At 38.7% G+C, this 27971-nt stretch overlaps 1 protein-coding gene across 2 annotated transcripts in view; it reads right to left on the bottom strand.

Moving 5' to 3' along the window:
* Positions 1–3426: 3426 nt before the first annotated feature.
* The window catches only part of CEP97 (centrosomal protein 97), a 28417-nt gene continuing 3872 nt past the window's right edge, over positions 3427–27971 (bottom strand). The window contains exons 4-11 of one of the 2 annotated variants that reach the window (XM_030861072.2): positions 27257–27358; positions 24909–25022; positions 24189–24355; positions 18127–18291; positions 14442–14575; positions 13232–14006; positions 9423–9498; positions 3427–8182 (exon numbers count right to left, since the gene is read on the bottom strand). In XM_030861072.2, coding sequence (XP_030716932.1) covers positions 7478–8182; positions 9423–9498; positions 13232–14006; positions 14442–14575; positions 18127–18291; positions 24189–24355; positions 24909–25022; positions 27257–27358 — 2238 coding nt within the window. In that variant the 3' untranslated portion in view covers positions 3427–7477. The remainder of the gene's footprint in view (positions 8183–9422; positions 9499–13231; positions 14007–14441; positions 14576–18126; positions 18292–24188; positions 24356–24908; positions 25023–27256; positions 27359–27971) is intronic. The other variant, XM_030861073.2, reaches the window with a different exon arrangement.

Genomic DNA, 27971 nt, shown 5'->3' with positions numbered 1-27971 from the left:
AAGCCACCATGATGAGAAGCCCACGCATTGCAACAAAGATTAGCCCATGCTCACCGCAACTGAAGAAAGCCCACGTGCAGCAAGGAAGACCCAATGCAGCCAAAAATTAAATAAATTAATTAATTTATTTTTAAAAAAAGGAACATACCTCAACATAATAAATGCTACGTATGACAAGCCCATATCCAACATCATACTCAATAGTGAAAAGCTCAAAGCTTTTCCTCTAACATCAGGAATAAGGGTGCCCACTCTCACCACTCCTATTCAACATAATACTGAAGTCCTAGCCAACGCAATCATGCAAGAAAAAGGAAAAAAAAAGTATCCAAATCAGGAAAAAGTAAAACAGTCTGTTTGCAGATGACATTATCCTATACAAAAAAAAAAAAACCCTAAAGATGCTACCAAAAAGCCATTAGAACTAATCAATGAATACAAGTGAAAAGTTGCAGGATACAAAATCAATATACAAAAATCAGCTGCATTTCTATACACGAATAACAAACTCTCTGAAAAAGAAAAAAACAATCCCATCACAATAGCATCAAAAACAATACAATGGGGCTCCCCTGGTGGCGCAGTGGTTGGGAGTCTGCCTGCCGATGCAGGGGACACGGGTTCGTGACCCGGTCTGGGAGGATCCCGCATGCCACAGAGCAGCTGGGCCCGTGAGCCATGGCTGGAGCCTGTGCTCTGCAACGGGAGAGGCCACAACAGTGAGAGGCCTGCATACCGCAAAAAAAAAAAAAAAAAAAAAAAAAATACGATGGTGTGTTAGTTTTTGCTGTAAAGCAAAGTGAATCAACTACACACATACATACACTTTGGAATAAATTTAACCAAGGAGGTGAACTTCTTTACACTGGAAACTGTAAGGACTTCCCTGGTGGCACAGTGGTTAAGAATCTGCCTGCCAATGCAGGGGACACAGGTTCAAGCCCTGGTCTGGGAAGATCCCACATGCCGTGGAGCAACTAAGCCTGTGTGCCACAACTACTGAGCCTGCACTCTAGAGCCTGTGAGCCACAACTACTAAGCCCACATGCCACAACTACTGAAGCCTGTGTGCCTAGAGCCTGTGCTCCACAACAAGAGAAGCCACGATAATGAGAAGCCTATGCACCGCAATGAAGAGTAGCTTCCACTCACCACAACTAGAGAAAGCCCATGCGCAGCAACAAAGACCCAATGCAGCCAGAAATTTAAAAAATTAAAAAAAAAAGAAACTGTAAGACATTGATGAAAGAACTTGAGGAAGACACAAATAAATGGAAAGATATCCTGTGTTCATAGATTAGAAGGTTAATATTGTTAAACATCTAAATTACCCAGAGCCATCTATAGATTGCAATCCCTAACGAGATTCCAATGGCATCATTTTACAGAAGTAGAAAAAACAATCCTAAAAGTCATATGGAACGACAAAAGAACCCAAAAAGCCAAAACTGAGAAAAAAGAACAAAGTAGGAGGCATCACACTTCCTGATTACAAAGCGATAGTAATCAAAACAGTATGGCACTGGCATAAAAACAGACACATAGACCAATGGAACAGAACTGAGAGCCCAGAAATAAACCTTTGCATATACAGTCAACTAATATTTGACAAGAGCCAAGAATACTCAATTGGGAAAGGATAGTCTCTTCAATAAATGATGTTGGGAAAACTGGATATCCATATGCCAAAGAATGAAACCAGACCCCTATCTTATGCCACTCACAAAAATTAACTCAAAATGAGATTTAAACATAAGACATGATACCATAAAACTCTTTGACAACTGCTAAGAGAATAGATCTTAGAAGTTCTCAACACATACACACACACACAAAATTGTAACTGTGAGATAATGGATATGTTAGCTAACCTTATTGTGATAAACATTGTACACCTTAAACTTACACAATGTTGTATGTCAAGTATTTCTCAATAAAACTAGAAGAAAAATTTTAATAAAGTTGGAAAAAAACTCAAAAACACATCATAGCAAATACATACAATGGAATACGACTCAACAATAAAAAAGAATAAACTATCAGGTGAATCGCTAAATAATTATGCTGAGTAAAAGAAACCAAAGCAGAAGGAAGGGTTATGAAATGATTTATCTTTCAGGGGTGATAAATATGTTCATATTCTTGACTGTTGTGATAGTGTTATGGGCATGTGTCAAATGTATCAGTGTCCACTTTAAATATATGCAGTTCATTTTATGTCAATTATATTTCAAGAATTTTTTAAAATTTTAAGGTATATATATCATCTTTTATTTCCTGCTCTAATCAATTTTTAACTAAACAACTGTATTATTGTGCTTAGGATGCCATAATAAAATTCCACTGATTGGGCTTCCCTGGTAGCACAGTGGTTGAGAGTCCGCCTGCCGATGCAGGGGGCGTGGGTTCGTGCCCCGGTTCGGGAAGATCCCACATGCTGCAGAGCGGCTGGGCCCGTGAGCCATGGACGCTGAGCCTGCGCGTCCGGAGCCTGTGCTCCACAACGGGAGAGGCCACAACAGTGAGAGGCCCGCGTATCGCTTAAAAAAAAAAAAAAAAAATTCCACTGATTGAGTGACTTAAAACAACATAAATTTGTTTTCTCGTATTTCTGGAGGCTGGAGTCCAAGATCAAGGTGCCAGCAGGTTTGGTGTCTGATGAGACCTCTCTTCCTGGCTTGCAGATGGCTGCCTTCTTGCTGTGTCCTCCAATGCCCTTTCTTCTAGGCATGATGCCCAGATAATTTCTTGTGCCTCTTCCTCTTCTTACAGGGATACCAGTCCTACTGGATTACGGCCCCATCCTTATGACCTCATTTAACCTTAATTACCTCTTTAAAGTCCTTACCTCCAAATGCAATCACTTTGGGGGTTAGGGCTTCAACATATGAATTTGGGGCGGGGGGATACAATTCAGTCCATAACACCAACCAACTACAGTCCTAACTGTGTCAAATGAGAAGGCTTCTGCTATATTTACTCCCTCCCTCCCTAACACTTTCAGCACCCACTGTTTCAACAGCAACTGGCAGTGTCACCTATGCTCTTTGAGGGATATCTGCTCTTCTCTACCCAGAGAATTCCAGTAAGTATCCTGGAAATAATGAAATTTATACCAAACTAAATTAGCATTCCTTTCATATGGCTAGGATTGTTTTACGGTAAATTCACTTATATAACAATACTCTGGACCTTCCTTAGAATTTGTATCTAGCTGTCCAGTGGTTATGACTCCACGCTTCCACTGCAAGGGGCACGGGTTCAATCCCTGGTCAGGGAACTAAGATCCCACATGCCACGCAGTCCAGCCAAAAAAAAAAAAATCTATCTGCAATATGTTCTGAATTTTATTTAATTACCCAATAATTACAAGCACAATGAATAACAACCATTACTACTAATCACTATAATAAACAGATGAATCACTCAAATGTACAAACTTTTTATTTAGAATTAGAGACTCAAACACAAATTAAATAAGTATAATATAAATTAAGCCTTCATAAAACAATCCACAACCACTTTAAATCATCTACTATTTCTACAATAAAATTAAAGAGAAATCTAAAAATAGTGAAAAATCATATTATTTTTAAACTCATACTGTCAACATTAAAATTATTACAAAACATTCAAAGAAATTTAATTAGAAAATGAACAAAGCCACTATAGAGTGATTCCTGCTATCCACTAAAATGAACTAAGGAATTAAATTATAGTATGATTTCTACTCATACACAAATTAAAAGCACTTTATTTTTAAAAGACAGTTAATTATCTGTTTCTCTCCAAGGCTGTGAGAACTACTCTGTTTACTTGACTTTTAAATTTAATATGGCACAATAGGTTTGATCAATGAAAACAGTATCACTAAAAATGTTTAGAATATTCCTTACAGACCTTTTCTGCTTTATTTCATAAATGAGGGGGTCACATATTTAAAAGTTAAAATATTATAATAAATATTCCTCAATAAGGTATGTGGCAAAATAAAAATATATATTAAACAATTACTTTTCATTTACAAGTGGGAAATTGATCAGACTTATTTTATATTTTCCCTTTTTATGTCTTAATTGTCCAGAAAAAAAATTTTTTTATATTTTATGTTATTGTTATAAATCCAACTCTAAGAATTGATGCCCAAAAAACGACCAAGGGAGATAGTATGATATCTTCAGTCCATGTTGTTTCTGAAAATACTTATTAAAAGTGGAAATAGATCTGTCTTAAGTAGATAACAGAAAAATACACTATTATGGTATTTGTATATTTAAAATAATCTAAAACAAAAGAAAAGAAAAATCCACACTCAAGAATTCAAGAATAAAGTATTCTGCATACATATTAATAACTGTGTGGCTAAATATTTTCCTAAAAACATGCATATTATAAGGCCTTTTATAATTGAATTTATAAAAACCAAACTGTATTGTTTATATATCAACTGTCATGATTGAAGCTTTCTGCACACCAGGAGAGTTAAAACTTTAAATCTGTTATTCTGTAAAACTGAAGATGAAATATAATCAAACTAGCTTTTCACTAGAAAATTTTATATATCTCAGCAATCTGTTATACTTCTTGTCATCAAAAAATAGACTCCAAGATGCAGTTATTCTTTCAAAATGTTAGTTTCTACTGCGTTACTCTTTAAGAACCATTTTAATCAAATCACATTTCTTGGAGAAAATTCACTTAGGGTTCTGAATGAATCAGTTGTTTTCTACAAGCAACTCTGCCTTGAGTGGTAGAGTTCTAGCTCTCTTAGAAGTATTTTTTGTCTTTCAAAGAGAATGAAAAATATGGAGAGACTTTCTTACTCACTTACTAAATGTAAAGAATAATAGAAAGTATATAATAAAATTTTGGAATACAATAACGTTTAAGTTTCCACAGTTTTTTTTCTATAAACTAGCTATAACCTCAGAAAAGTCATCGAAGTTCTCTGTGCTTTAGTTTCATCTTTAAAACAAAGAGATTAGAATAGACAATCCCTAAGGTTCCTTACAATTCTCACATGGTATGATTCTGAAGGAATATTTAATTGATATATTGAATGTCCAAAAATCAAGAGAACTGAACTAAAATAGCACAGCTGAACTAAACCTCTCCTATTAGAAAAACACAAAGACTGTGTTAAAGCTCAACTTCTCAAACCTTACTAGGCCCATTCCCTCTTCAGCCACACCAATGAATAGCCCAGAGTTAAGACCAAATATCTTAGTTAAATAAATTATTTTAATTACAGTGTGCCAGCCAGGTCTAGGTTGGGGGTATAGTTTACATTATTTTCATCCTATTTACATTCAAGATAATCTGTACAGTTAAGGTTGGGGGGCTACTTAATATTCTTGCACTTCAAAACCAGTGAAGTTAAATACAGCAGAGTATTAGTCATTATCATATTCTGTCAATTTCAAAATAAAAGTATGTTGAATACCATTTATGGGCTAGAAAAACAACACAAAGGTAAAAAAGAAAATGTTGCTGACAAATGCTGATGTTCAAATGAATTCAGTTGTGTTTTGCCATTTCTCAAAAAAAGAGAAGAGGGAGGAGATGTCAGGAGAAACCTACTTAGGTAATACTGAACCACGACATTTCAGAAGCTTTTATGAGAAATTAATGTACCATGAAGCAGCACTTTGGTACTAGTGCAGTGCAAGTTGGTTTTCCTTTGTCTAACTATGGGCAGCAAATGAGGCACTTAACTGTAAAATAGAAAAATAGGGTAGATTTAAGAAGAAAATTCAAAACCATTCATAAAAGGTAATTAGCATTATTCAAAAAGTTTAAAATTCTACTTTTATTTAACATGCGTTCAATGTTATACATGCTTTGCTAGGGAAAATTCTTTGAATGTAAGACTGCTATTTTGTTTATGAGACAGAAAATATTTCCTTTGCAAGAGATTCTGGATTTCTGAGAATGAAATCCAAGTCTTCTCAACCTGAGTGCTACATATTTATAAACCGAGAAAAATGCATCTTACCCATACTGGAGAAATGTTTCTAACCATCAACAAAGTATAACATGTGATCCCTGACTTTATTCTTGGAAGGACCAGCTTTTATTTTATATAACTTCAAAGAAGGGGACCTAGTGACTGTAACTGAATAATGAATACATATTTAGCACCTAAATTTAGAGAACAGTTAAGTATTGCCATAGTTTTAAATCACTGTACGTCCATAGATTGGGGGGAAGTCAGATATGTGTTGTTCAATGATATCAGAACATTCTCAAAGATTAAAACATCAAGCTTCCAAAAATTATCCTTGATTTGCGAATGCATCTATCTATAATATTCAAACAATATTATCATTTCTTCCTGGAGTTACAGACATATATTCTTTTAATAAGTAAAGAAATAAATGAGGTTTATTTTTTCTTTACCACCATTAAACTGTCTTCTGAATGTGGCACTTTTTCAGAGATTTAGATAGAAAATAGTCCTTAAAAAAATGTCTTTCATATTCTACCATTGGTATTATTTTAAATGTTCTTTTCTATGAGGCAGAGATCAAGAGTGAAGTAAATGATCATGGGTCTCTGCTGAAAAACATAAGCAAATATAAAGCAGGAACAAAGAAAACGAACATTAATTTCTGGCAATATATTGGCACATAAGTGCTTATCTAAGGGGTAAAAAAAATCACTAAATGAAAAGATAATGAATGTTTGCTGTGACATTATTCCAAGTGAATGGAGCCTATACCTAAGAGAAATAGTCTTGTGTTGCCTCTTTAAATAAGCTTGACTTTAATTCTGGATGGAACACTTTGCTTCATATGTTAAATCTGATACATGGCATTAACTAAAGTTTTCCGTGAGACAATCTAATCATTCCCACTGAAAAATCATATAATCTTACCTCTTCTCCCTATTCTCTTACAAGAAGGCTTCTCTTGACTCATAAGGGAGGAAAAAGGCTTAAAAACACATGTTCTTACTCCAAGGAGGATGGCAAATTTCAGTAGTTCACAATCCTTACATTTGTCATTTATGTTCACTGTAACCAACTGCATTCCTCACTACATAATTAATTTCCTCACATGCAGAAGAATTAAAATTCTCTTATTTATATCTTTAAGGTAAAATTTTCTATCTTCTTTAAGGTATTCTAGTTTATTTATTTATTTATTTTTTAACATCTTTATTGGGTCTAGTTTATTCTTGAAAGGAAATGAATACATAAAAACACAGGAACACTGTTGATTCAATTTAGTTGTTAATAAAGTGCATGTGGCTTTCAATATGAATATTGTTTGATACATTACAGCTTAAGTAAAAAGCTAACTAAGTCAAAATGAAGATTCAGCTTAGTACCTAAGATGTGGAAAATGTGAGACAAGAATATAAATTCCATATAAATAGTAACAAAATTGGGAGAAATATTCTTCTTTCCCAAAAAAAGCCAACTGAAAATATTCTTAAATTAAGTGGACTTCTGCTTCCCAAACAACAAGACATGCTACACAATAATACCAACGTGCAATACCTGAAATGTAGAATTACATTCTGACTGCTGCCCTTGAACTTCTGCATTTAATTCACAATTCTCTGGTGTCTGATTGATTTCATCTTGCAAAGTAGGAGATATGCCATGAGTGTCATCTACAGAAGCACTGTCAGACAAGACATCTAACTTTTCAGGGGAACGAGCTATGTGAAGCTTACTATCTCCCGTCCCTTCATCAAAATGTGTCCTCTCATCAGCATCATCTAGCTGTTGAACTGAAGTTAGATACTGTTCAAGCAGACTATTATCCTGCTCATTGTTTGAGCTTTCCTTACTCCATTCACCATGCTCTTCACTAACATCCCCTATATCTGACTCTTTGCCATATTTGACTGTGTCAATGGAATTCCCCATTATGGAACTTTCACTACCTTCTGTGGAACTTTTTTCAAAATCCAAAGGATCCTGTAAACAGTGAATTTGTTCTGTTAAGGAGGAATGAAAACCAGAGTCTGGGAATTCTGGTAAGGATTTCTCTTGAGAAGCTTCATCAGGAGCAATGAACCAATCAGAGTTTTGATCAGAAGAGGGCTCCTGACTTTGGGTGAATAATGGAGGGTTAGATGGCACCAGAGTACTTGATATGGGAGGAACATCAGGACGGCAGGAACTTAGATGCTGGTCCACCGTCTGCTGCCAAGCTTGTAGAGACCTTACCTATAAACCAAAGGATATAGTTTTACTACAAAATATAAATCATGCCTGTTTTACAACTGTCCTTTGAGCTTTCTTCCCCAACACTCATGAAGTTGGTAAATGGCAGATGGCATAACTGGAGTTAGAAACGACCTGACTCCCCTTATCCTTTCCATAGCACCCCCAGCCTAGACCTGGCTGGCACAAGTGGTTCACGTCCTTGGTAATAAAAGGTCCTTACCAGCAGAGCAGGGATGGGCCAAAGCAATTCTCTTCCTACTACTGGAAAAATAATCAGAAGCACAATAGCACATGTATAGCTGACTAAGGGGTAAATAAGGTACTCGATAAGATACACTTAAGTCTATCAAATAAGACAGACTAGAGCCTATTAATATGAGTAGATTCACTAAAATAGAAGTCTCATTTTAGATACCCATTTGGGATAAGAGTTTTTAAAAACTAACAATATAGTATATACAACTCTAAAATACCTAAAAATACCCCAAGTTCTTGATAATATGCTTTTACACTTTTAAAGTATAATTAAAATCTCAGAATTTTACTGTAAAATCTGCAACAAGAAAGCAATATAAGAATTTTTTAGTTTCCCTTTGACCATCCTCCAAGGTAATCACTGATAGCAGGTTAATATGTAGCCTTCCAGACCTTTTACTATGTATTTTCAAATATAATATAGGTAAAATCCTATTATAACAAATTTGTTTATAAAAATACTTCCAAGGGATTATTATCAAGAAGTATTTGTTGGGATACAATAATAGTAAAACCAATGTTTTAGGGAACTGTCCCTAAAGTGTGCTACTACAGGATTCAAACTCTCTCCCTGGAAGTCATGTGTACCTTTTAGGACATGCATATTATAGCCATCACACACTATTTCAATCACTTTTCATTCAAATAGTCTCAAAAGATAAAACAAGATAGTTACATGAAACTTCAAATTGGGCTTTTTATTTCTACTAGAAAATTATAACAATATCCCTCAATTTAGTACTTTCCTTCAGTGTTATAGTTCTTTATCTCTCTGGTCAAAATTATGAAAATATTTTTCTTCAGACTAAATAAAATGTAACAAAATTCACTGCCCTAGTTCAGAGTTAGTGGCAAGGAACACAAACCACATCCTTAACCTTGAGAAAGGGTGCTTACTTTTTACCTGTAACTACTCTGATTATCTCAGGAAATCTAGAATTTTTCTTTGTTCACACAGTAGGTAATTCAGCAGGAGGGAGCTTACCTGGTTCCAAAGGAATCTGACAGCCTCTTCTTGTACAAATTTTTTAATACGTTCTTCATCTCTTTCTTTTCGTAATCTACAATAATTCAAACTCCATTACTGATACAAGAAACGGTGCTTTGAATTGTACTTCTTGTTATGACGAATAAACATATACGTTGTAAAGAGATGAATATTCTAATAACAGTCCTTTCCACTTTTAGAATATCTAAGTGAAACTTTAGTTTTAAGCTATGACTCAACATAGAAGCCAAATAAGATGTGACTGAAATTCAGATTATACTGGTTCTACAAAGGACTGCCAGTAATGAAAAATAAAATATTAAATGGCTCTTTATCTGGCCTCAATTTCCCAGCCAAACACACCAAAGGGGCAGGAGCTCCAGAAAGGATCAGGACCACAGCTTGAAACACCCTCTTCTAAGAGACCAGTAGGACTAATCACATCAAATTTCACATCCCTGTTTGCCTCCTGACATACTCTTTGCTGTCAACAGACCTTCCCCTCATTCATTAAAGTTTTCACTCTGCGCTCACTGCCCCCCTCTCTGTACTTAAACTAATCAGAAACCTAAGGTTCTCTTAGCTGTCCATTATCTCTTAAACTGTCACCCCATTCTGTTCTGAACCTCTGATCTACTTTCTCTAGCCCCCCCAAAGCCCTCCTACTGTGCCATGTGGGATTCCTGAATTATAATCAGCAAACTCCCATATATACTCAACCTCTGTAGCTCTCTCAAGTGGCAGCTACTTTTTTCACTCATACATCAGGGCCAGAACTTTGCTTCTCACTGCTGTTTACAAATGAGTCTTAACCTTCCTCCTTGAAGAACTCCAGCCACCCTGCTAAATTTCCCAAAACTCTTTTTCAAGTACTGACATCCCATTATCGACCCCCACTCACTGAAGGCTCAGCACTAGTCTTTTTCTCTGCCCTGTTCCCCTTGTCATTTCTGGAGCTCTTGACATTCACATGGATGCTCTATCTAACAATAATCCACCCCCATCACTCATCCTCAGTCCCACTCTAGACGCAAGCATTTTTTTTTAACATATTTATTGGAGCATAATTGCTTTACAATGTTGTATTAGCTTCTGCTGTATAACAAAGTGAATCAGCTATACATATACATATATCCCCATATCTCCTCCCTCTTGTGCCTTCCTCCCACCCTCCCTAACCCACCCCTCTAGGTGGACACAAAGCACCGAGCTGATCTCCCCGTGCTATGCAGCTGCTTCCCACTAGCTATCTATTCTACATTTGGCAGTGTATTAGACCCAAGCATTTTGACTACACCATTTTCGAAAATGATTTCAAGCACCAACACAAACCACTACGTCCAATCCTCCCAGTTCACTTGTTCTTGCCATAATCTGCAACAACCTGGACGACCAATCTTCATCTATGACCACCAAACAAATGACCCCTTTCTCTTGTCTTTCCTTCTACCTCCTTTAAATTCTGAGATCCAGCATTATAATCATTCCCCTCCCAAATGTCGTCAGCTCCCTTGCCCTTCCCTCTCTCCCCTACCATGTTCACCTGGAAAAGAACCCACTCCTGGCTGAACTATGTCCAAAATCAGAATGGAACAGCTGAGAGTTGTTGATGAAAATCATACAGTCTGACCTATCGTTTTGCACTTTAAGTTTTTCCTCACCCTGTCCAGTTATCCTCCTCCATTCCGCTTATAAGTTCACTTTTAAGATGAACCCACACCTCATACCTCTCTTAAACCTCCCACATCCTCACCCCTCTCCTCACTTCCAAGTGCTGACCACATCTTGTATATTATTGGAAAAGGAGAAACAACCATCAGACAGGACTTCCCTATCCCACCATCAAACCTACCACCTTACCTGCTCCTGTTCCTACTTCAGGCTACTCCCTCTACTTGTGCACTGGACCTCTTCTTCTCTCACCTTCTCAAGAACTTCCATCCTGCACTTCTTCTTTCTTTGCTCTGCACCATCAGTTCTTCCTTCCTTATAGAATCATTTCCATCAACACATAAACCTGCTCTATATCTCCCATCTTTAAAAAAGAATCTTCCTAAGTCCAGATCCTCCTCTGTCAACCACCTACTCTCTTCTCTTCCTCACATCAACACTTCCCAAAAGTTGGCTACCCTCACTCTTCACCTCTCATTCACTACTCAATCCTTTCCAAACCGCCTTCATCCCACTACTCACTGAAGCTGCTCTGAAGAAGCTCATTGGGCAGGAAGAGGTTAACTCAACAGGACTGGGGTGTTTGAACCCTGCACATTCTAAAGACAGGAATAGTCTTGACCAGCTCCTGAGAAATAACCTTCAAGCCCTTGGAATATCCTGCCTGATAAGAGTATCTTTGTACATCTGGGATCTTGGTTTATGCTAACAGTGTATTTTCTGGTGAATACCTGTTTTGTTCACCTGAGACCCTGGGCCACAATGCATCAGTTTGACCTTGGGTGGGGGCTGAGGTCTGAGTAGTTAAGGTCAGTCACAGGGGCACTCAACGCCTAGGTGACTGACCCCCAATAAAAACCCTGGATGCCAAGACTCGAGTGAGCCTCCCTTGAGGTTCACATACTTCAGATGTGTTGTCACACATCGTTGCCAGGAGAATCGAGCCCCATGTGTACAACTGCACTGGAAGAAGACAACTAGAAGCTTGTACTTGGTCTCTCCTGAACTCTGCCCGGTGTGTCTTTTTCCTTTGCTGATTGTAATCTATATCCTTTCACTCTAATAAACCATAATCCTGAACATAAAGAATAGCTTTCTTGGGCTTCCCTGGTGGTGCAGTGGTTGGGAGTCCGCCTGCCGATGCAGGGGTCACAGGTTCGTGCCCCGGTCTGGGAAGATCCCACACGCCGCGGAGCGGCTGGGCCCGTGAGCCATGGCCGCTGAGTCTGCGCGTCCGGAGCCTGTGCTCCGCGATGGGAGAAGCCACAACAGTGAGAGGCCCGCGTACCGCAAAAAAAAAAAAAAAAAAAAAAAAAAAAAAAAGAATAGCTTTCTTGAGTCCTGTGAGTCCTTTTTGCAAATCATCAAACCTGAGGATAGTCTTGGGGACCCTCAACACAGTCACCAATAACCTCCAGCTGCTAAATCTAACACACAGTTCTCTGTCCTCTTACAGCGCCTCTCTTCTCTCCTGAAACACTTCCCTGCTGGAGCTGGGACACACACTCTCCCAGTTCTCCTACCACTCTAGCTATCCCTCCCCAGTCTCTCTTATTGCTTCCTCCTCTCCCACCTGATAATATTAATAAATACTGCTGGTTACAATACTAATACTCAGAATAAATCTATGAAATCCTAATTTTCCTGAGTTGACAATCATGAAAACATGTGAGCCATGGAATGAACAAATAAGTGCCACCATAGCCCCCAAATTTTAGCCCCTTTTAAGTCCCTGCTATTTTCTTTAATTCTTACGTCACCTAATGCGTTCTATGTAGACTTTCTCATCTTCTCATTTTTATACTTAAAATTCAGTTTTTCTATATTCTCTGTACCTTCTGTGTTTAGGTATATAGATGTCCATAAGGCATGCATTCATTCAAAATTTACTGCTATGCTGCATCTATGCTCCAATTGCTGTACCACAGATGAAGATGCATATGGCAGTCCCTGCACTCAAGATGTTTTCAGTATATTGTAGGAGACAAACCAAGAGTGGCAACATGGTATGGAAAGTGTCCTGGCCACAAAAGCAGTGATTCAGTGTTCTGAATCAATGCTAAGAATCTGACACCCCCAAACCAACCAAACAGCATCCAAACTGTAAAAGTCCTAAAAAGGGACTTTTCACCCACCTCCTTATTTCATCAGTTAGGCAGACAATGTGCTCCTGCATCCGGCGCAGCCGGATTTCATAGCGTACATCTTTAGCTTGTGGGTTGTAGTTTCTGGCATAAAAGCCCCGCCAATAGGCCTGAAGCTTGGTGGCTGCTTCATTCAATTTCTGAAGGGCAACTTTATTTTGTCCCAAAGTAAGAGATCTATGGGTTAAAACCCTGCAAGGAAGTTTCTCTGAAGCTGTTTGAGACATGGTTTCTTCACTGTCTGGCTGTGTATGGAAGACATTGTGTCCAACTGACTCAGGAAAAGATGTAAGACTGTGGGTGTCATCCTTCATGATGGCATTGTTTACTGTTGGCTCACGACAAGGTAATAGCCCATCTTTCTCATTTACCTCTGTACTGATAGCACTTTTTGTCATTTCAACAGAATTCTCATTTGCAGCCCAAAAAGCCTTTTCCCCTTCCTTATCAAAGCCGTTGTTTTCCAGACACTTCACAGATTCATCTGCAGCACCATCATTTTCTAGGCCCAAGTTAATGTCTTGCAGCCTCAGCTCAACTGTAGGTGATACTGGAGAGAGTCCTGATGCAACTGGCATAAAAGTAGACTCTGAAGAGAGAAGACTACAGTTTAACTTGTCTTCATCTGTCTGGATGTCTTCCAGGTGCAGGTCATTTCGAGAATATCTTGTAGTGTGTACAGAGGCTGGAAAGTTATTCTTAACAGCATATAAATGGTCATCATTACTGCTTATCCCAACCCAAGAATTGACCTGGATGACGGGTTCTAAAAGAATCAACAGAACATCATTTAAAACATTAAATGTTTAAAGAAGTATTTTTTCAGTTGGATCCTTTTAATGAACTCTAATCCCTGAAATATAGTAAAGTGCAATGAAATGATTTCAGTAATTTCCTCCAATATGCCTAAAACACCAAACCAAATATTTTTAAGAAAATGAATTCTTGCAATGGTCATAAGAATAATCAAAGTACCAGGTCACTTCAAAAGGTAGCAGTTCTCTGAACGTTTTCAAAAATTAGACATATAGTCGTTATATATGTCTATCTGTGTATATACATATATATAAAATATAAGATCCAAATGTTCACTTAAGCTAACAAGTACAAAATTATGAAAACATGTACTTTTTTTGTTTTATGATACCAAACAGATCAAACAACTTGGAGAAAAAGGATCAGAGATCAGTTAACTTCTTACCACTTTCCTGGACTACCTGGCAATCTTGAATGGGGCTGGAATGCTCCGGTACAAGGGATGCCCTTGTTTCAACAGGAGCAAGAGAAGACGACTCTTCATTTTGGCTCTGGTTCATCAACTGCCTCTGGTGAAACCTAAAAATCAGTAACTTCTGATGTGATTTAACGCAAACCAAAAAAAGAAAGCTTTTTCTGCTCCCTTTGAAGGGTAACACTGTCAAAAAGGTAGAAGTTTACAAGCTTTCAAAGTATATACCTTTGAAAGGCAAGAATATAAAATGGGAAAAAGACAGTCTCTTCAGCAAGTGGTGCTGGGAAAGTTGGACAGCTGCATGTAAATCAATGAAGTTAGAACACACCGTCACAGGGGAGGGTGGTGGTCCAGTGGTGGTCCAGTGGTCCCTCCATGCTCTCACTGCCGAACACCCAGGTTCGATACCTGGTCGGGAAACTAAAATCCCACAAGCTGCTCAGTGCAGCCAAAAAACAAAAAAAAAAACAAAAACAAAAACAGAACACACCCTCACACCACGCACAAAAATAAACTCAAAATGGCTTAAAGACTTAAACATAAGACAAGACACCATAAAACTCCTAGAAGAAAGCATAGGCAAAACATTCCCTGACATAAATCGTACCAATATTTTCTTAGGTCAGTCTCCCAAGGAAATAGAAATAAAAACAAAAATTAAAAAATGGGGGGCTTCCCTGGTGACACAGTGGTTAAGAATCTGCCTGCCAATGCAAGGGACATGGGTTCAAGCCCTGGCCCAGGAAGATCCCACATGCCGCGGAGCAACTAAGCCCATGCACCACAACTACTGAGCCTGAGCTCTAGAGCCCGCAAGCCACAACTACTGAGCCCACGTGCCACAACTACTGAAGACTGCGCGCCTAGAGCTCGTGCTCCGCAACAAGAGAAATCACAACAATGTGAAGCCCGTGTACGGCAACGAAGAGTAGCCCCTGCTCACCACAACTAGAGAAAGCCTGCTCACAGCAACGAAGAACCAATACAGCCAAAAATTTGAAAATTAATTAATTAATTATTTTTAAAAGCCATTAAAAAAAAAGAGGGACCTAATCAAACCTACAAGCTTTTGCACAGCAAAGGAAACCATTAAAAAAAAAAAAAAACAGCAACAACAAAAGAAAAGACAACCTACAGACTGGGAGAAAATATTTGCAAACGATGCGGCTGACAAGGGCCTAATCTCCAAAATATACAAACAGTTCATACAACTCAACAACAAAAAAACCAACCCAATTGAAAAATGGGCAGAAGACCTTAACAGACATTTCTCCAAAGAAGACATACAGATGGACAGTAGGCACATGAAAAGATGCTCAACATCACTAATTATTGGAGAAATGCAAATCAAACCTACAATGAGGTACCACCTCACGTGGGTCAGAATGGCCATCATCAAAAGTCTACAAATAACAGGGACTTCCCTGGTGGTCCATGGTTAAGAATCCATTGAATCCTATCCAATGCAGGGGATAGGGGTTCAATCCCTGGTCGGGGAACTAAGGTCCCACATGCCACGAGGCAACTAAGCCCATGCGCCACAACTACTGGGCCCTCGCGCTCTACAGCCTGCGTACCACAACTAAAGAGAAGCCCAAGTACTGCAACTAGAGAAGCCCACACACCACAACGAAGATATCGCGTGCCGCAACTAAGACCCAATGCAGCCAAATAATAAAATTTTAAATAATAATAAAATTAAATTTAAAATTATTTAAAAATTTTTTTAAGTCTACAAATACAAATGCTGGAGAGGGTATGGAGAAAAGGGAACTCTCCTACACTGTTGGTGGGAATGTAAATTGGTGCAGCCACTATGGAAAACAGTATGGAAGTTCCTCAGAAAACTGAAAATAGAATTACCATATGATCCAGCAATCCCGCTCCTGAGCATATACCCAGACAAAACTATAATTCAAAAAGACACATGTACCCCTTGTTTATAGCAGCACTATTTACAATAGCCAAAACATGGAAACAACCTGAATGTCCATTGACAGATGAATGGATAAAGAAGATGGGGTACATATACACAATGGAATACTACTCACCCATAAAAAAGAATGAAATAATGACATTTGCAGCAACATGGATGCAACTAGAGATTATCATACTGAAGTATGTCAGAAAGAGAAAGACAAATACATATGATATCGCTTGTATGCGGAATCTAAAATATGGCACAAAAGAACCTATCTACAAAACAGAAACAGACTCACAGACATAGAGAAAAGACTTGTTGCCAAGAGGAAGGAGGGGAGGGAGAGGGATGGACTGGGAGTTCTGGGTTGGTAGATGCAAACTATTAAATTTAGAATGGATAAACAACAAGGTCCTACTGTACAGCACAGGGAACTACATCCAATCTCCTGGGATAAACCATAATGGAAAAGAATATAAAAAAAGAATGTCTATATGTGTATAACTGAGTCACTGTGCTGTACAGCAGAGATTGACACAACATTGTAAATCAACTCTACTTCAATAAAATAATTTTTTTAAAAAAAGCAGAATGTATATACCTTTAATAACCCCCAAATTACAAAGTCTCATTTAAAAGCACTGGATAGAAAAGGTTAAGAAACTTATTTTTAAATCACATAGTCAGACACCATCATATGCATATACACGCACAAACCTTCAAAGGCAGGATCTCTGATAAAAGAAATGACTACTAAATGCTTCTAGCTATACTTTTTTTTTTGGCTGCGCTGCACGGCTTGTGGGATCTTAGCTCCCCAACCAGGGACTGAACCTGGGCCCTCCCCAGTGAAAGTGTGGAGTCTTAACCACTGGACCACCAGGAATTCCCAAACAATACTTTTCTTTTCTTTTTTTTTTTTTTTTTAATTTTTATTTATGTTTGGCTGAGTTGGGTCTTCGCTGCCGTGTGCGGGCTTTCTCTAGTTGCAGCGAGCGGGGGCTACTCCTCGTTGCGGTGCGCAGGCTTCTCATTGTGGTGGCTTCTCTTGCTGCGGCGCACAGGCTTAGTTGCTCTATGGCATGTGGGATCTTCTCGGACCAGGGATCGAACCCACATCCCCTGCATTGGCAGGCGGATTCTTAACCACTGCGCCACCAGGGAAGACTCCAAGCTATACTTCTTTTCTTTTCTTTTCTTTTATTTATTTATTTATTTTGCGGTACGTGGGCCTCTCACTGTTGTGGCCTCTCCCGCTGCAGAGCACAGGCTCCGGACGCGCAGGCTCAGCGGCCATGGCTCACGGGTCCAGCCGCTCCGCGGCATGTGGGATCCTCCCAGACTGGGGCACGAACCCGTGTCCCCTGCATCAGCAGGCAGACTCTCAACCACTGTGCCACCAGGGAAGCCCCAAGCTATACTTCTTAATGTTAGTATTTTAAAACCCATATGAAACACCCACATTAAGGGACAAATGCAGTTTTTAAAAATCCCACTCTCCCATGCTGCTTGGCTCTCCCCACTGAAGAAATGATTAGCAATGCAGTTGCTGGGGAGCAAACTGGACTGCCCTGCAAGGTTCGGTTCCCCTACAGAACTGCTACAGTGACCAGTGGCCCAAGTGCCCAGAAATGTGGGCCGCAGCACTCACCTCAGTCCTACTAACCCTGCAGGAAAGAGTCAGAGGTATTTTCACTTGTGAATTTATCAACCGCTACAGATAAATGGGCTCACCTCTGCTTGCTCAGAATCTTCTCTAGTTTGGCATCCTCTGCACTCTGAAGACCCAGCGTAGAAGTGAGAGGACAGACTGTGGCCAGATACTGGACAAGCTGGATGTGCTGGCCAGGCCGATACGCTCTCCCCTTGCCTTGACTATACAGCCATTCAGCTTTCAAACTGGAATTGAGGGACATAAAGAAGAAGGGATGGCACTAGGGTAGACAAGATACATTTTTAAGCAATAATGAGTCTTCCTTCTTAATTTACCTTTATAGCATCATTGGATATTTTTCATAAATTCACTCAAGTTAAAAAGAAAATCTATCCTTCTGATTCATTCTCCTTACTATTACAATGTTTTTTCTTGCTTAGGAGCACTTCCAAAGATTTTTACTAATATTTTAAATTTATTTAAAATAAATATTTTCCAAATATTTTAAAATTATTTTCAAAGAAGCAATGAATAGTCCCTTCATTCACTATCAAACTGAAGTACCTAAATACATAAATTGTGTTTAAATCCATTAGTTCATGATAGTTTTTTTAAAGCTAATTGGTCACAGCTGAAGGATGCTAGTGAACTACCAACTCATTATTTTTAAAAACTGGTAATTAAAGGAGACAAATTAAATATTATTAGTTCTACCTTTCCTATACAAACTATACCAATGACCAAACAGTTACTTCATAGAAGTATTCCAGCTAATAAAAAAATTAATGATAGAATTAAAATTTCACCATTTTGCAACTCTCAATGAATTAATGGATTTAGGCACTGATCATTAATAGCTACTCCTAACACAAGAGACAACCAGACACCATGTGCCTCTCAATAGAACCCACAAAGTAGTCCTTCTCCCAACAAAAATCTGATCAAACCTCCACATTCAACTACCAATTTACAGGAAATACAGAAGGAGAGGAGTATGTCAAAGGACACAGAGACATAGCAATTGGCAAAATAAGCACAGTGGGAAACTCTATAGGACAAATAATCTGATTTCTTCAACAACCAAAAAAAGAGAAAAGAAAGCAAAGAAAATAAGAAGAGGAGGAACCCATGGAGAGATTTGAAAGCATCATCTTGGACCTCCAGCCAAGTCAAGCCTTCAAACGACTCCTGCCCCATGTGATCTCACTACAAGATCCCAAGTGAAAACTACCCAATCAGCACAGCCAACCCATGGAGCATGCAATGATAATACATTTTTAAAACACTGAAAAAGAGAGCAGGAAAGAAATATTTTTAATATATCAACCAATTACAATGTATGGTCTTATTTCGATCCTGTTTCCAAAAATCCATTACAAAACTGCATTTATGAGGACTACTGGAAATGTAAGCACTTAACTAATATCTGGTGTTATTATGGAATTATTGTTAAATTTTTTGATAAGTGATAACAGTATTATAGTTATTTCTTTAAGAGTCCTTATCTTTTAGAGATGAAATTATATATAATCTGAGACTTGTTTCAAAATCATACAGGAAAAGGGGGTGTGGGTGAAGGTAGAGATGAACAAAGTTGGCCATGAATTGAAAACTGCTGAAGTTGGGTGACAAATTCAGGGGAGGTCATTACACTACTGTTTACTTTTGTAATATGTTTGAATTTCTTTTTTTTTTTTTTTTTTTTTTGCAGTACGTGGGCCTCTCACTGTTGTGGCCTCTCCCGTTGCGGAGCACAGGCTCCAGACGCGCGGGCCCAGCGGCCATGGCTCACGGGCCCAGCCACTCTGCGGCACGTGGGATATTCCCGGACCGGGGCACTAACCCGTGTCCCCTGCATCGGCAGGCGGACTCTCAACCACTGCGCCACCAGGGAAGCCCTGAATTTCTTTTTAATTAACATGCTTTTGCCTCAATTTTATCATTCTTAAATCTGCCCATCAACTTGAAGTTAAAGTTGCATCATTTTGGCATACTTTGTTTCTCTGTACATCATTTAACTCAGCATTGCAAATAGTTTGAAAATCACTTCCAATCCACAACCCTTTTCTTCAACCTTCACGTTAAGGTATCCACATTATGCAAAAAACTGTACAGTCCAAAACTGTTAAGCCACCCAAGATGTATTATAGACTGAAAAGAAACTGGTTCTTTTGACAGCTGGTTAAATAGTGCAGAAGAGTCTCAGTGCAGTAAAATGAGTTTGGTTTTCTATGATGTGCCAGTGTCACAAGAAAGGTGAAACTGTTTTCTAACAATGAGATATAAGGTATGCCAAGCTGATTAACTGAAGTCACGTAATAATAAAAATAATTAGAAGTATTTCTTCCATAGACACATTCCTGTGGATTAAATAAAGCTCATTCAGGATCTTCATGAACTCTGCTCTCAGTTTCCATAAGTTCTCCTGCCAAGCAAATGGCTTGTTGAAATGCTGTCCCTAAAAAAGGTCCATAATAGAGGACAATCCCCAACTTTAATAATAGCTAGCAAGCGACGCTTCCAGGTTATAGGCGGTTTGTAGTTTGGGAGGAAAGAAAAGCAAAAGTAAGAGGATACAGAAGGAGGCTCAGGTATTCCACAGTTTAAGTGTGTGAGGTGAACCACGAACTGTGGAGTACCAACTACTGTAAGATCTGTTTTTCTGCCTTTGCTTCACATTCATCAATAAACACACCATTACACAAGTTTATTAATCCATACGATATTTTCTTAGATAAAAAAAATCTCTCTGCCCATTCAAAGACAAAATTAAAATTAATTCAGCTCTAACATATTAATTTCAAATCACTGGAATATGACTTTTCTCTTGAAATTAAAGGAACAGTCTACATTATATAACAGGGATAGCAACTACTGAGAGAATTTAAAACTGCTCTTTCACCTAATAAAAAAAAAAGGAATAATGGATGAAATGATATCTGGTATTTGCTTTTAAAATATCCTAACCAAAAAAAAAGTGCGGGATAGATGAAACAAGGTTGGCAAAATGTTGATAACTGTTGAAGCCACATGGTGGGTATTTAGGTGTTCATTATGTTACTCTACTTCTGTATATATTTTAAACGTCCTTTCAAAAAAAGAAACGTCTCCAAAATTCTGCTCCCTAAGTTCTGATCTGTAAGCAACAGAGGTGTAGCTTGGTACTAGGTCCTATAAACAGTAAAACAGAGATTGAAAACAAATTCAGAAAGAACTCCAAATACTAAGGTGTTACACAAAGGTCCTTCCCCAGGTGTGCTTCTCTCTGAGAAAGCCCTCAGCCAAAGCACCACAGCGGTGGGTGACTGCTCAAGTTACTTTTTTGGGTGACACACACACTTAAGATCTGGCTACCCAAGGTCATCAGGGAACTTGGGACACTTTTCATCATGGAGAAAAAATTTAACTTGGTTGTTCTTAGCAAACAACAGGCTGGGTAGATACAAAAACTAGAAATTCCTTCCTGCCTATCCTTCAGGGCAATTCCAAGGCTGACCAGGAAAATGTTGGAACACTGCTCAGGCTACCCACTGATTTTTCAGCCAATAGCTCTCCCTTAGAATAATTCCTCCCTCCAAGACAAAATACTTCCAGAGTTGTTTTAAAACATGGGAGCACTGTTTACAGACTACACAGTTGTCTCAGACATCAACTGCAGCAGCATTTTTCTCAACAACCTAGGTTCTTTGGTTTGAATAGAACTCTATTTACCCACTCTTCTATGCACTGACATTTGGGTTGTTTCCCAAATGTCTCACATAGTTCCCAAATGTTTGGAGCTATTATGAATAAGGCTGCTACGAACATGCTTATATACATGTTTTTTTGGTAGACATAAGCACCTATTTCTCTAGGGTATACACCAGAAACCAAACTGCTGGGTCATAGTGTATTTATAAGTCCAACTTCAGTAAATACTGCCAGTTTTTCAAAATGGCTGCACCATTTACACTCCTAGAACAGTGTATGAGAGTTCCAATTGTTCTACATACTCATCAATACTTAGTATTGTCCGTCCTTTTAATTTTAGCTACTCTGGTGGGAGCTGGTTGATTTGAAGCCTCCATAATAAATGAGGAAAAAAATAATCTTTCTGAATTATCAAAAATATCAACATAGTGGTTATCTCTAGTGGGGAGGGGAGTTATGATGAGAGTGGGGCAAAGGAGATCTCTGGAGTGCTGGTTTTGTTCTAGTCTTATTTTCAGTGATGATTATATGGGTATTTTTAAATAGTACGTTTGAACTATTTCTGAATTATATGATACTGTGCAATTTTTTTTTAATGTGAGGGGGAAAAGAATCTGTCTGAGAAAGGGTTGCTATTATGCTATACTCCCACCTCTTCCTTCCTCCCATACTTTAGTGTAGAATAACCCCACAGAGAGAGAGAGGCTACCCAAGTAAAAGTCCACTCTTCCCTACCTCCTGAAGAATCTGAAATTAAACAACTACAAAACATTATAGAGAAAGTTCCAAAAAAATACAAATTCACCTTAAAGTCACTTGGATTAAAACCATTTCCACAGTATAGAAACATAGCCTTTGCATTATTATTCATCTATTCAACAGATATCTTCTGCTTTTTAACACTAGCTTTAGTTTCTACAAAACTCTTCAATCCCCAGTCCCTATCCTTAAGTAATAATGACAATTATCACTTATTAAGCATCTACTGTCTGACCAGTATTATGTTATATCCATTATCTTTAGTTCTCATAGCATCCTTGAAAGCTAGGTAGTTTTAGCCACATTTTACAGATGAGAAAACTAAGGCTCAGAGAAGTTATGGAACTTGTCCAGGCCACATTGTTAATGGGCGGCAGGGAAAGATGTGAAGCTTTCTCTTGTCTCTCCTGACCAGGTCTCATTCTCTTCCCAGGTCTCTCTTTATACCAAACCCTTACCTCTGCCCATCTCACCATGCTGCTGCCACATATGAAAATGTTGCCAGTCCTACTCCCACAGAGAAATCTGATAACGTCTTTCTTTCTATTAAAGGAAGATCCAGAGAAGATAATCCAAGTAAACCCATATTCTAGCTTTAGAATTACCCACAGTTTGAAATAAAATAAGGTGTCTGAATACACAGCAACACTCACTGCAGGAAAAAGGAAAAGCCACACTTTTTTGTAGGCAAACCAGAGCTGACATATGTCCTGCACCCTACACCAGCACCACCACTATGTAGCTCCTGGTTGCCATTCCTCACTGCCCCACACCCTATACAGCAACTAGATGCAAGAGAGGGAGAAAGAAAAGGAAAACCCTGTCAGTAATCTACCATTCCTTCTCCCATCGGGAAACCCCTCAAGCGACTTTCAATCTGTAGAACAGGACAAAAACAGCGAGGAAGAATGTATGTGTTGAGTCCATGAATGCAGGTGTGTATGCAGTGAAAGGAAGAAGAGAAATGAGGCAGAGTGAAGAGAATTAAGTCATCCTGATTCTCACTATCCTCTCTAAATCCACCCCTTCTTGTCCACAACCTAGTTCCTTACCTCCCCTGAAGCTCTGATTCTACTGATCATGTGCCAGCGTCCAGAAGACCCCATCATGCAGGGGTCCCAGCTCCAAGCTGCAAAAACCATCAAAGATCTAGAGAAGGGGGAGTTCCCACTTCTGCTGTTTCACAGGTAGAAGGTGAGGACCAATCAGCATGTCTGCTACCAGTTCCAAATTGGAACTCTGCACGCATTTTCCCAAGGTCACTGTTATAAAGAGTAGTTGGGTACTAAGGTATTATTAATACTGCCTTTACAATATGATGGATAGAAGCTTTTGTGGGATTGATCTGAAATCCTACACAGCATCTATAACACGGTTTCTATGTAGAAATGCTCCAAGCCCCAAACAATCGATTAACAAAAGGATTTTTAGAAATCAATTTGTTGTATGTTGGGCAAGAAGTTAAACTCACTAGCCCCAACCTCTAAGGTTGATATTTATTTCTTATCTTTTTTTAGAAAGGATAAAAAATCCTAAATGAACAGCACAGAGTCTGCTATATGATGGTACAAATGATCTTAATTTCTAAATGCACATTTCAAGAAATATTCAGTTTATTAATCTGTAGTAAGCTAGAAATGGGCTTTTCAGTTAACTTCCATGATAAGTGTGATGTTAAAGAGGTCACGTTCACCTTTCCTTCTGCGAAATCACATATCCATCTAGGACTCTGAGGTTTAAGCACCAGCTGACGATGTATGGCCGATAGTCGAACCCTGGAATGGAAGGTGTTGCCATCACACAAGGATTGTTCATGATCGACAACTGTTCCAATTCAGTTAAGGATGCCAGAAAAGAGATCTGGAACAAAGGACAGCTTTGTTGAATGAAATGGACTACTCAGTGTCAAGCGCAGGGCTTCCACTGATTACACATCTTTGGCAGTTTGAGAATGTAACAATTTCCCTCTTGTTTTGAAAAGTGACAAGTAACACTCTTATATTATCCACTGACTTCCAAAATTCCAACAATATGGCCATCTGTCCTTGCTGCACAAAGTCCCTTAGAAAGCACTGTTTCCTAGCAAAGAGAACCCTATTTTGAAAATATAACAGCAGCCAGAAAAAGGTGCAGAGTGTGCCTTATTAACCCTGTTAATGTACATGTCCCTCTACCAACAATTACTTCCCAATGGAGTGATAAGTACAGCACTGCAAATGAAATTAAGCCTTAATAACCCACTGACATTAAGTAAAAGTAGAAAGAAAAATAATGGTCTTCTAGAGCCAAGTGTTTCATCCTGATAGCAGTTTCTTCCAAGATGCTCACAGTCTAAAGTGAGCTCACAACCCTTTCCTGCATCTCTCCTGACCTTCCAGCTTCCCAGATCCCATAAGATACCCTCAAATTTTACCTCATTTAAGTCCCGGATTTCATTTTCTGCCAAAGAAAGTATAGCAAGACATCTGGGTAGATAAGCAGGTGCCATTCTAAGAGAGGTGATGATATTTCCATGTAAAAGTAGGGTCTTGAAAGTAAAAAGAAAATGCATTACAAATGAAAAGATTACAAATAAATTGGTCTATTTTGATAAAACCAAAATGGTGTGCACAAACATAAAGTGATCTGTTTTATTATACTTCTCATCACACACAAATCAAAGACTGCTAATGCTGGAAGGGTCCTACGTGGTCTTCTGGTCCAACTCTCCTTTTTCACATCCACATTCTAAGCTCAAGAAAGTTTAAAGACTTGTCCAAGAACATATGCTTAGTGTAGGCATGTTGTGAGATTTAAGTTATTAAAACTTGAGCAATTTCCAACATACCTGTTCATTTCCTTTTAAAACATCAAAACAGAGGGTGAGAAAAGTGAAAGAAAACATTCATTAAAACAATCAGGTATAAAGCAAATTTTCCAAGAGAGAGAGATAACCCACAAACCATAATTTGCAATTATATTCTCTTGGTAACTTAAAGCTTGAGGAAGGCTGAATGTGCTTAGAGATGGTGCTGACTCAAATTAAGTCAGCAACAATGAAGAATAAAGCGAATACTCCCAACACCCAGGATTTTTTTTTTTTTTTTTGGCTGTGTTGCGTCTTCATTGCTGCATGTGGGCTTTCTCTAGTTGCAGCGAGCGGGGGCTACTTTTCGTTGCGGTGCACAGGCTTCTCATGACGGTGGCTTCTCTTGTTGCAGAGCACGGGCTCCAGGCACGCGGGCTTCAGTAGTTGTGGCTCTCAGGCTCTAGAGCGCAGGCTCAGTAGTTGTGGCACAGGGTTTAGTTGCTCCGAGGCATGTGGGATCTTCCTGGACCAGGGATCAAACCCATGTCCCCTACACTGGCAGGTAGATTCTTAACCACTGCGCCACCAGGGAAGTCCCAACACCCAGGATTCTGATAAGGTAGTCATGCCTCCATTCCAGAAAAAAAAAAGTTCAATCATTTTTAGTTCATTTGAATTCTCTTAGTATCTGGCTACATCAAATTGCTTAGAATAATTGTTGCTAAAAATGATTTCTGCTAACAATATAGTGAAATTTGAGCTAATAATACTGTTTCTAAGGTTAATGAATTCATCTGATGCTAATAATATCCAATGGAGGAAAAATATGGAAAAAGCCTACACATGTTGAAGCTGTGGTGCCAACTGTTACTTATTTCAGCAGTCCCCAACCTTTTGGCACCAGGGACCGGTTTTGTGGAAGACAATTTTTCCACAGACCGGGGCGGGGGCGGGGTGGGGGTGTGGGGGGATGGTTTGGGGATGATTCAAGCGCATTACATTTATTACACACTTTATTTCTGTTATTATTATGTTGGATTATATAATGAAATAATTATACAACTCACCATAATGCAGAATCAGGAGCCCTGAGCTTGTTTTCACTTGCCATTCACTGATAGGGTTTTGATATGAGTCCACAAGCAATTGATTTATTATGGTCTCTGTGCAGTCAAACCTCTCTGCTAATGATAATCTGTATTTGCAGCTGTTCCCCAGTGCTAGCATCACTGCCTCAGCTCCACCTCAGATCATCAGGCATTAGATTCTCACAAGGAGCGTGCAACCTAGACCCCTCGCCTGAGCAGTTCACAGTAGGGTTCGCGCTCCTATGAGGATCTCATGCCACTGCTGATCTGTCAGGAGGCAGAGCTCAGGTGGTAATGCAAACGATGGGGAGCAGCTGTAAATACAGATGAAGCTTTGCTCACTCGCCTGCCGCTCACCTCCTGCTATGCAGCCCATTCCTAATGGCCCAGGGTTTGGGGACCCCTGACTTATTTGATTACATTCCCCTCTATAAAAAGTGCTACAGGCCACAGATTTTTTAAATTAAAGTGAAGTTAATTTTGATAAGTTAGTAATATCTATTACTAAAAAAATAGCAATCTTGAGTGTCAAAAAACAAAGTAAAGTTCAGGAATGTTTACTCTCAAGCCCACCAACATGTTATGTACTATATAACTGAAGCTGCTAACGTTGGCTGATTGGGCATGAAGGGAATTTCATCATGTTTGTTGGATGGTAAATAAGAATTAACCTTAACTACAACAACCAGTTTTAGTTAAAGTAAATCAATTATAGAAATTAACAATAAAAAGTTCCATACTTAATTTCTGGTACTCTAATAGAATTTTTATCATAATGAACACTATCTGTTCTTCATAACAGCAGGCTGATTTTAGATCAATTAGGTTATTTTCTCTTGGTATTTTAGTATAAAATTTCAGAAATGACATAGAAAACACATTTACCTTCAGTGATGCCAATTTAGATAGATCACCTATCTGGGGTATGTTATTGTCTGATAAATCGAGGTGTTGAAGAGCTGTGCAGCTATTGATTTGTTCCATGGCCTATTACAAGAAAAGGATCACATTATTTCACGCACATGAAATCAAAAAATGAAATTCTTCCCTATTTCCTGTAGCTGAGCCTCTTGCCTCCTCTGCCCATTATCAGAAGCAGAGGAGCAGGGCTTAGCAAGAGAAAAAAGAGGCAGTGCCAACAGAATCTGGCATACTGCTATATGGCTAGTTTCTACCTTCATTATCTCTCTAAGAGTAGAGTCAGATATTTATAGCTTAAAGAAACTTTTAGTGATGACATGTGACAGTTGGTATAACATAGACTTTACAATTTAACAATGGAGCCAAACTGCCTGGATTCAAATCCTAGCTCTGCAACTTCCTGACTGTGTGACCTTGGGCAAGTTACTCAACTTCTCTGTACTTCAGTTTCCTCATCTATATAATAAGCATAAAGACTGTACCTACCTTATTGGCTGTCATGAGATTGAATAAGTTAAAATTGTTAAGGTGGTTAGAGTAGTACTTAGCATACATTACATACTCAATAGAAGTCAGTTATCATCATTTAATCCAGTTCCCTTACCTAGCATATCAAAAAATAAGACACAGAAATATTTATTAACTTACCCCAAATTATAGAGCTAAGTGGTGGAAGCAG

Source organism: Globicephala melas, chromosome 4 (genome assembly GCF_963455315.2).
Source record: "Globicephala melas chromosome 4, mGloMel1.2, whole genome shotgun sequence".
Lineage (NCBI taxonomy): Eukaryota > Metazoa > Chordata > Mammalia > Artiodactyla > Delphinidae > Globicephala > Globicephala melas.
The sequence above is the reverse complement of the archived record's forward strand: the minus strand, read 5'-3'. Positions and strand labels throughout refer to the sequence as shown.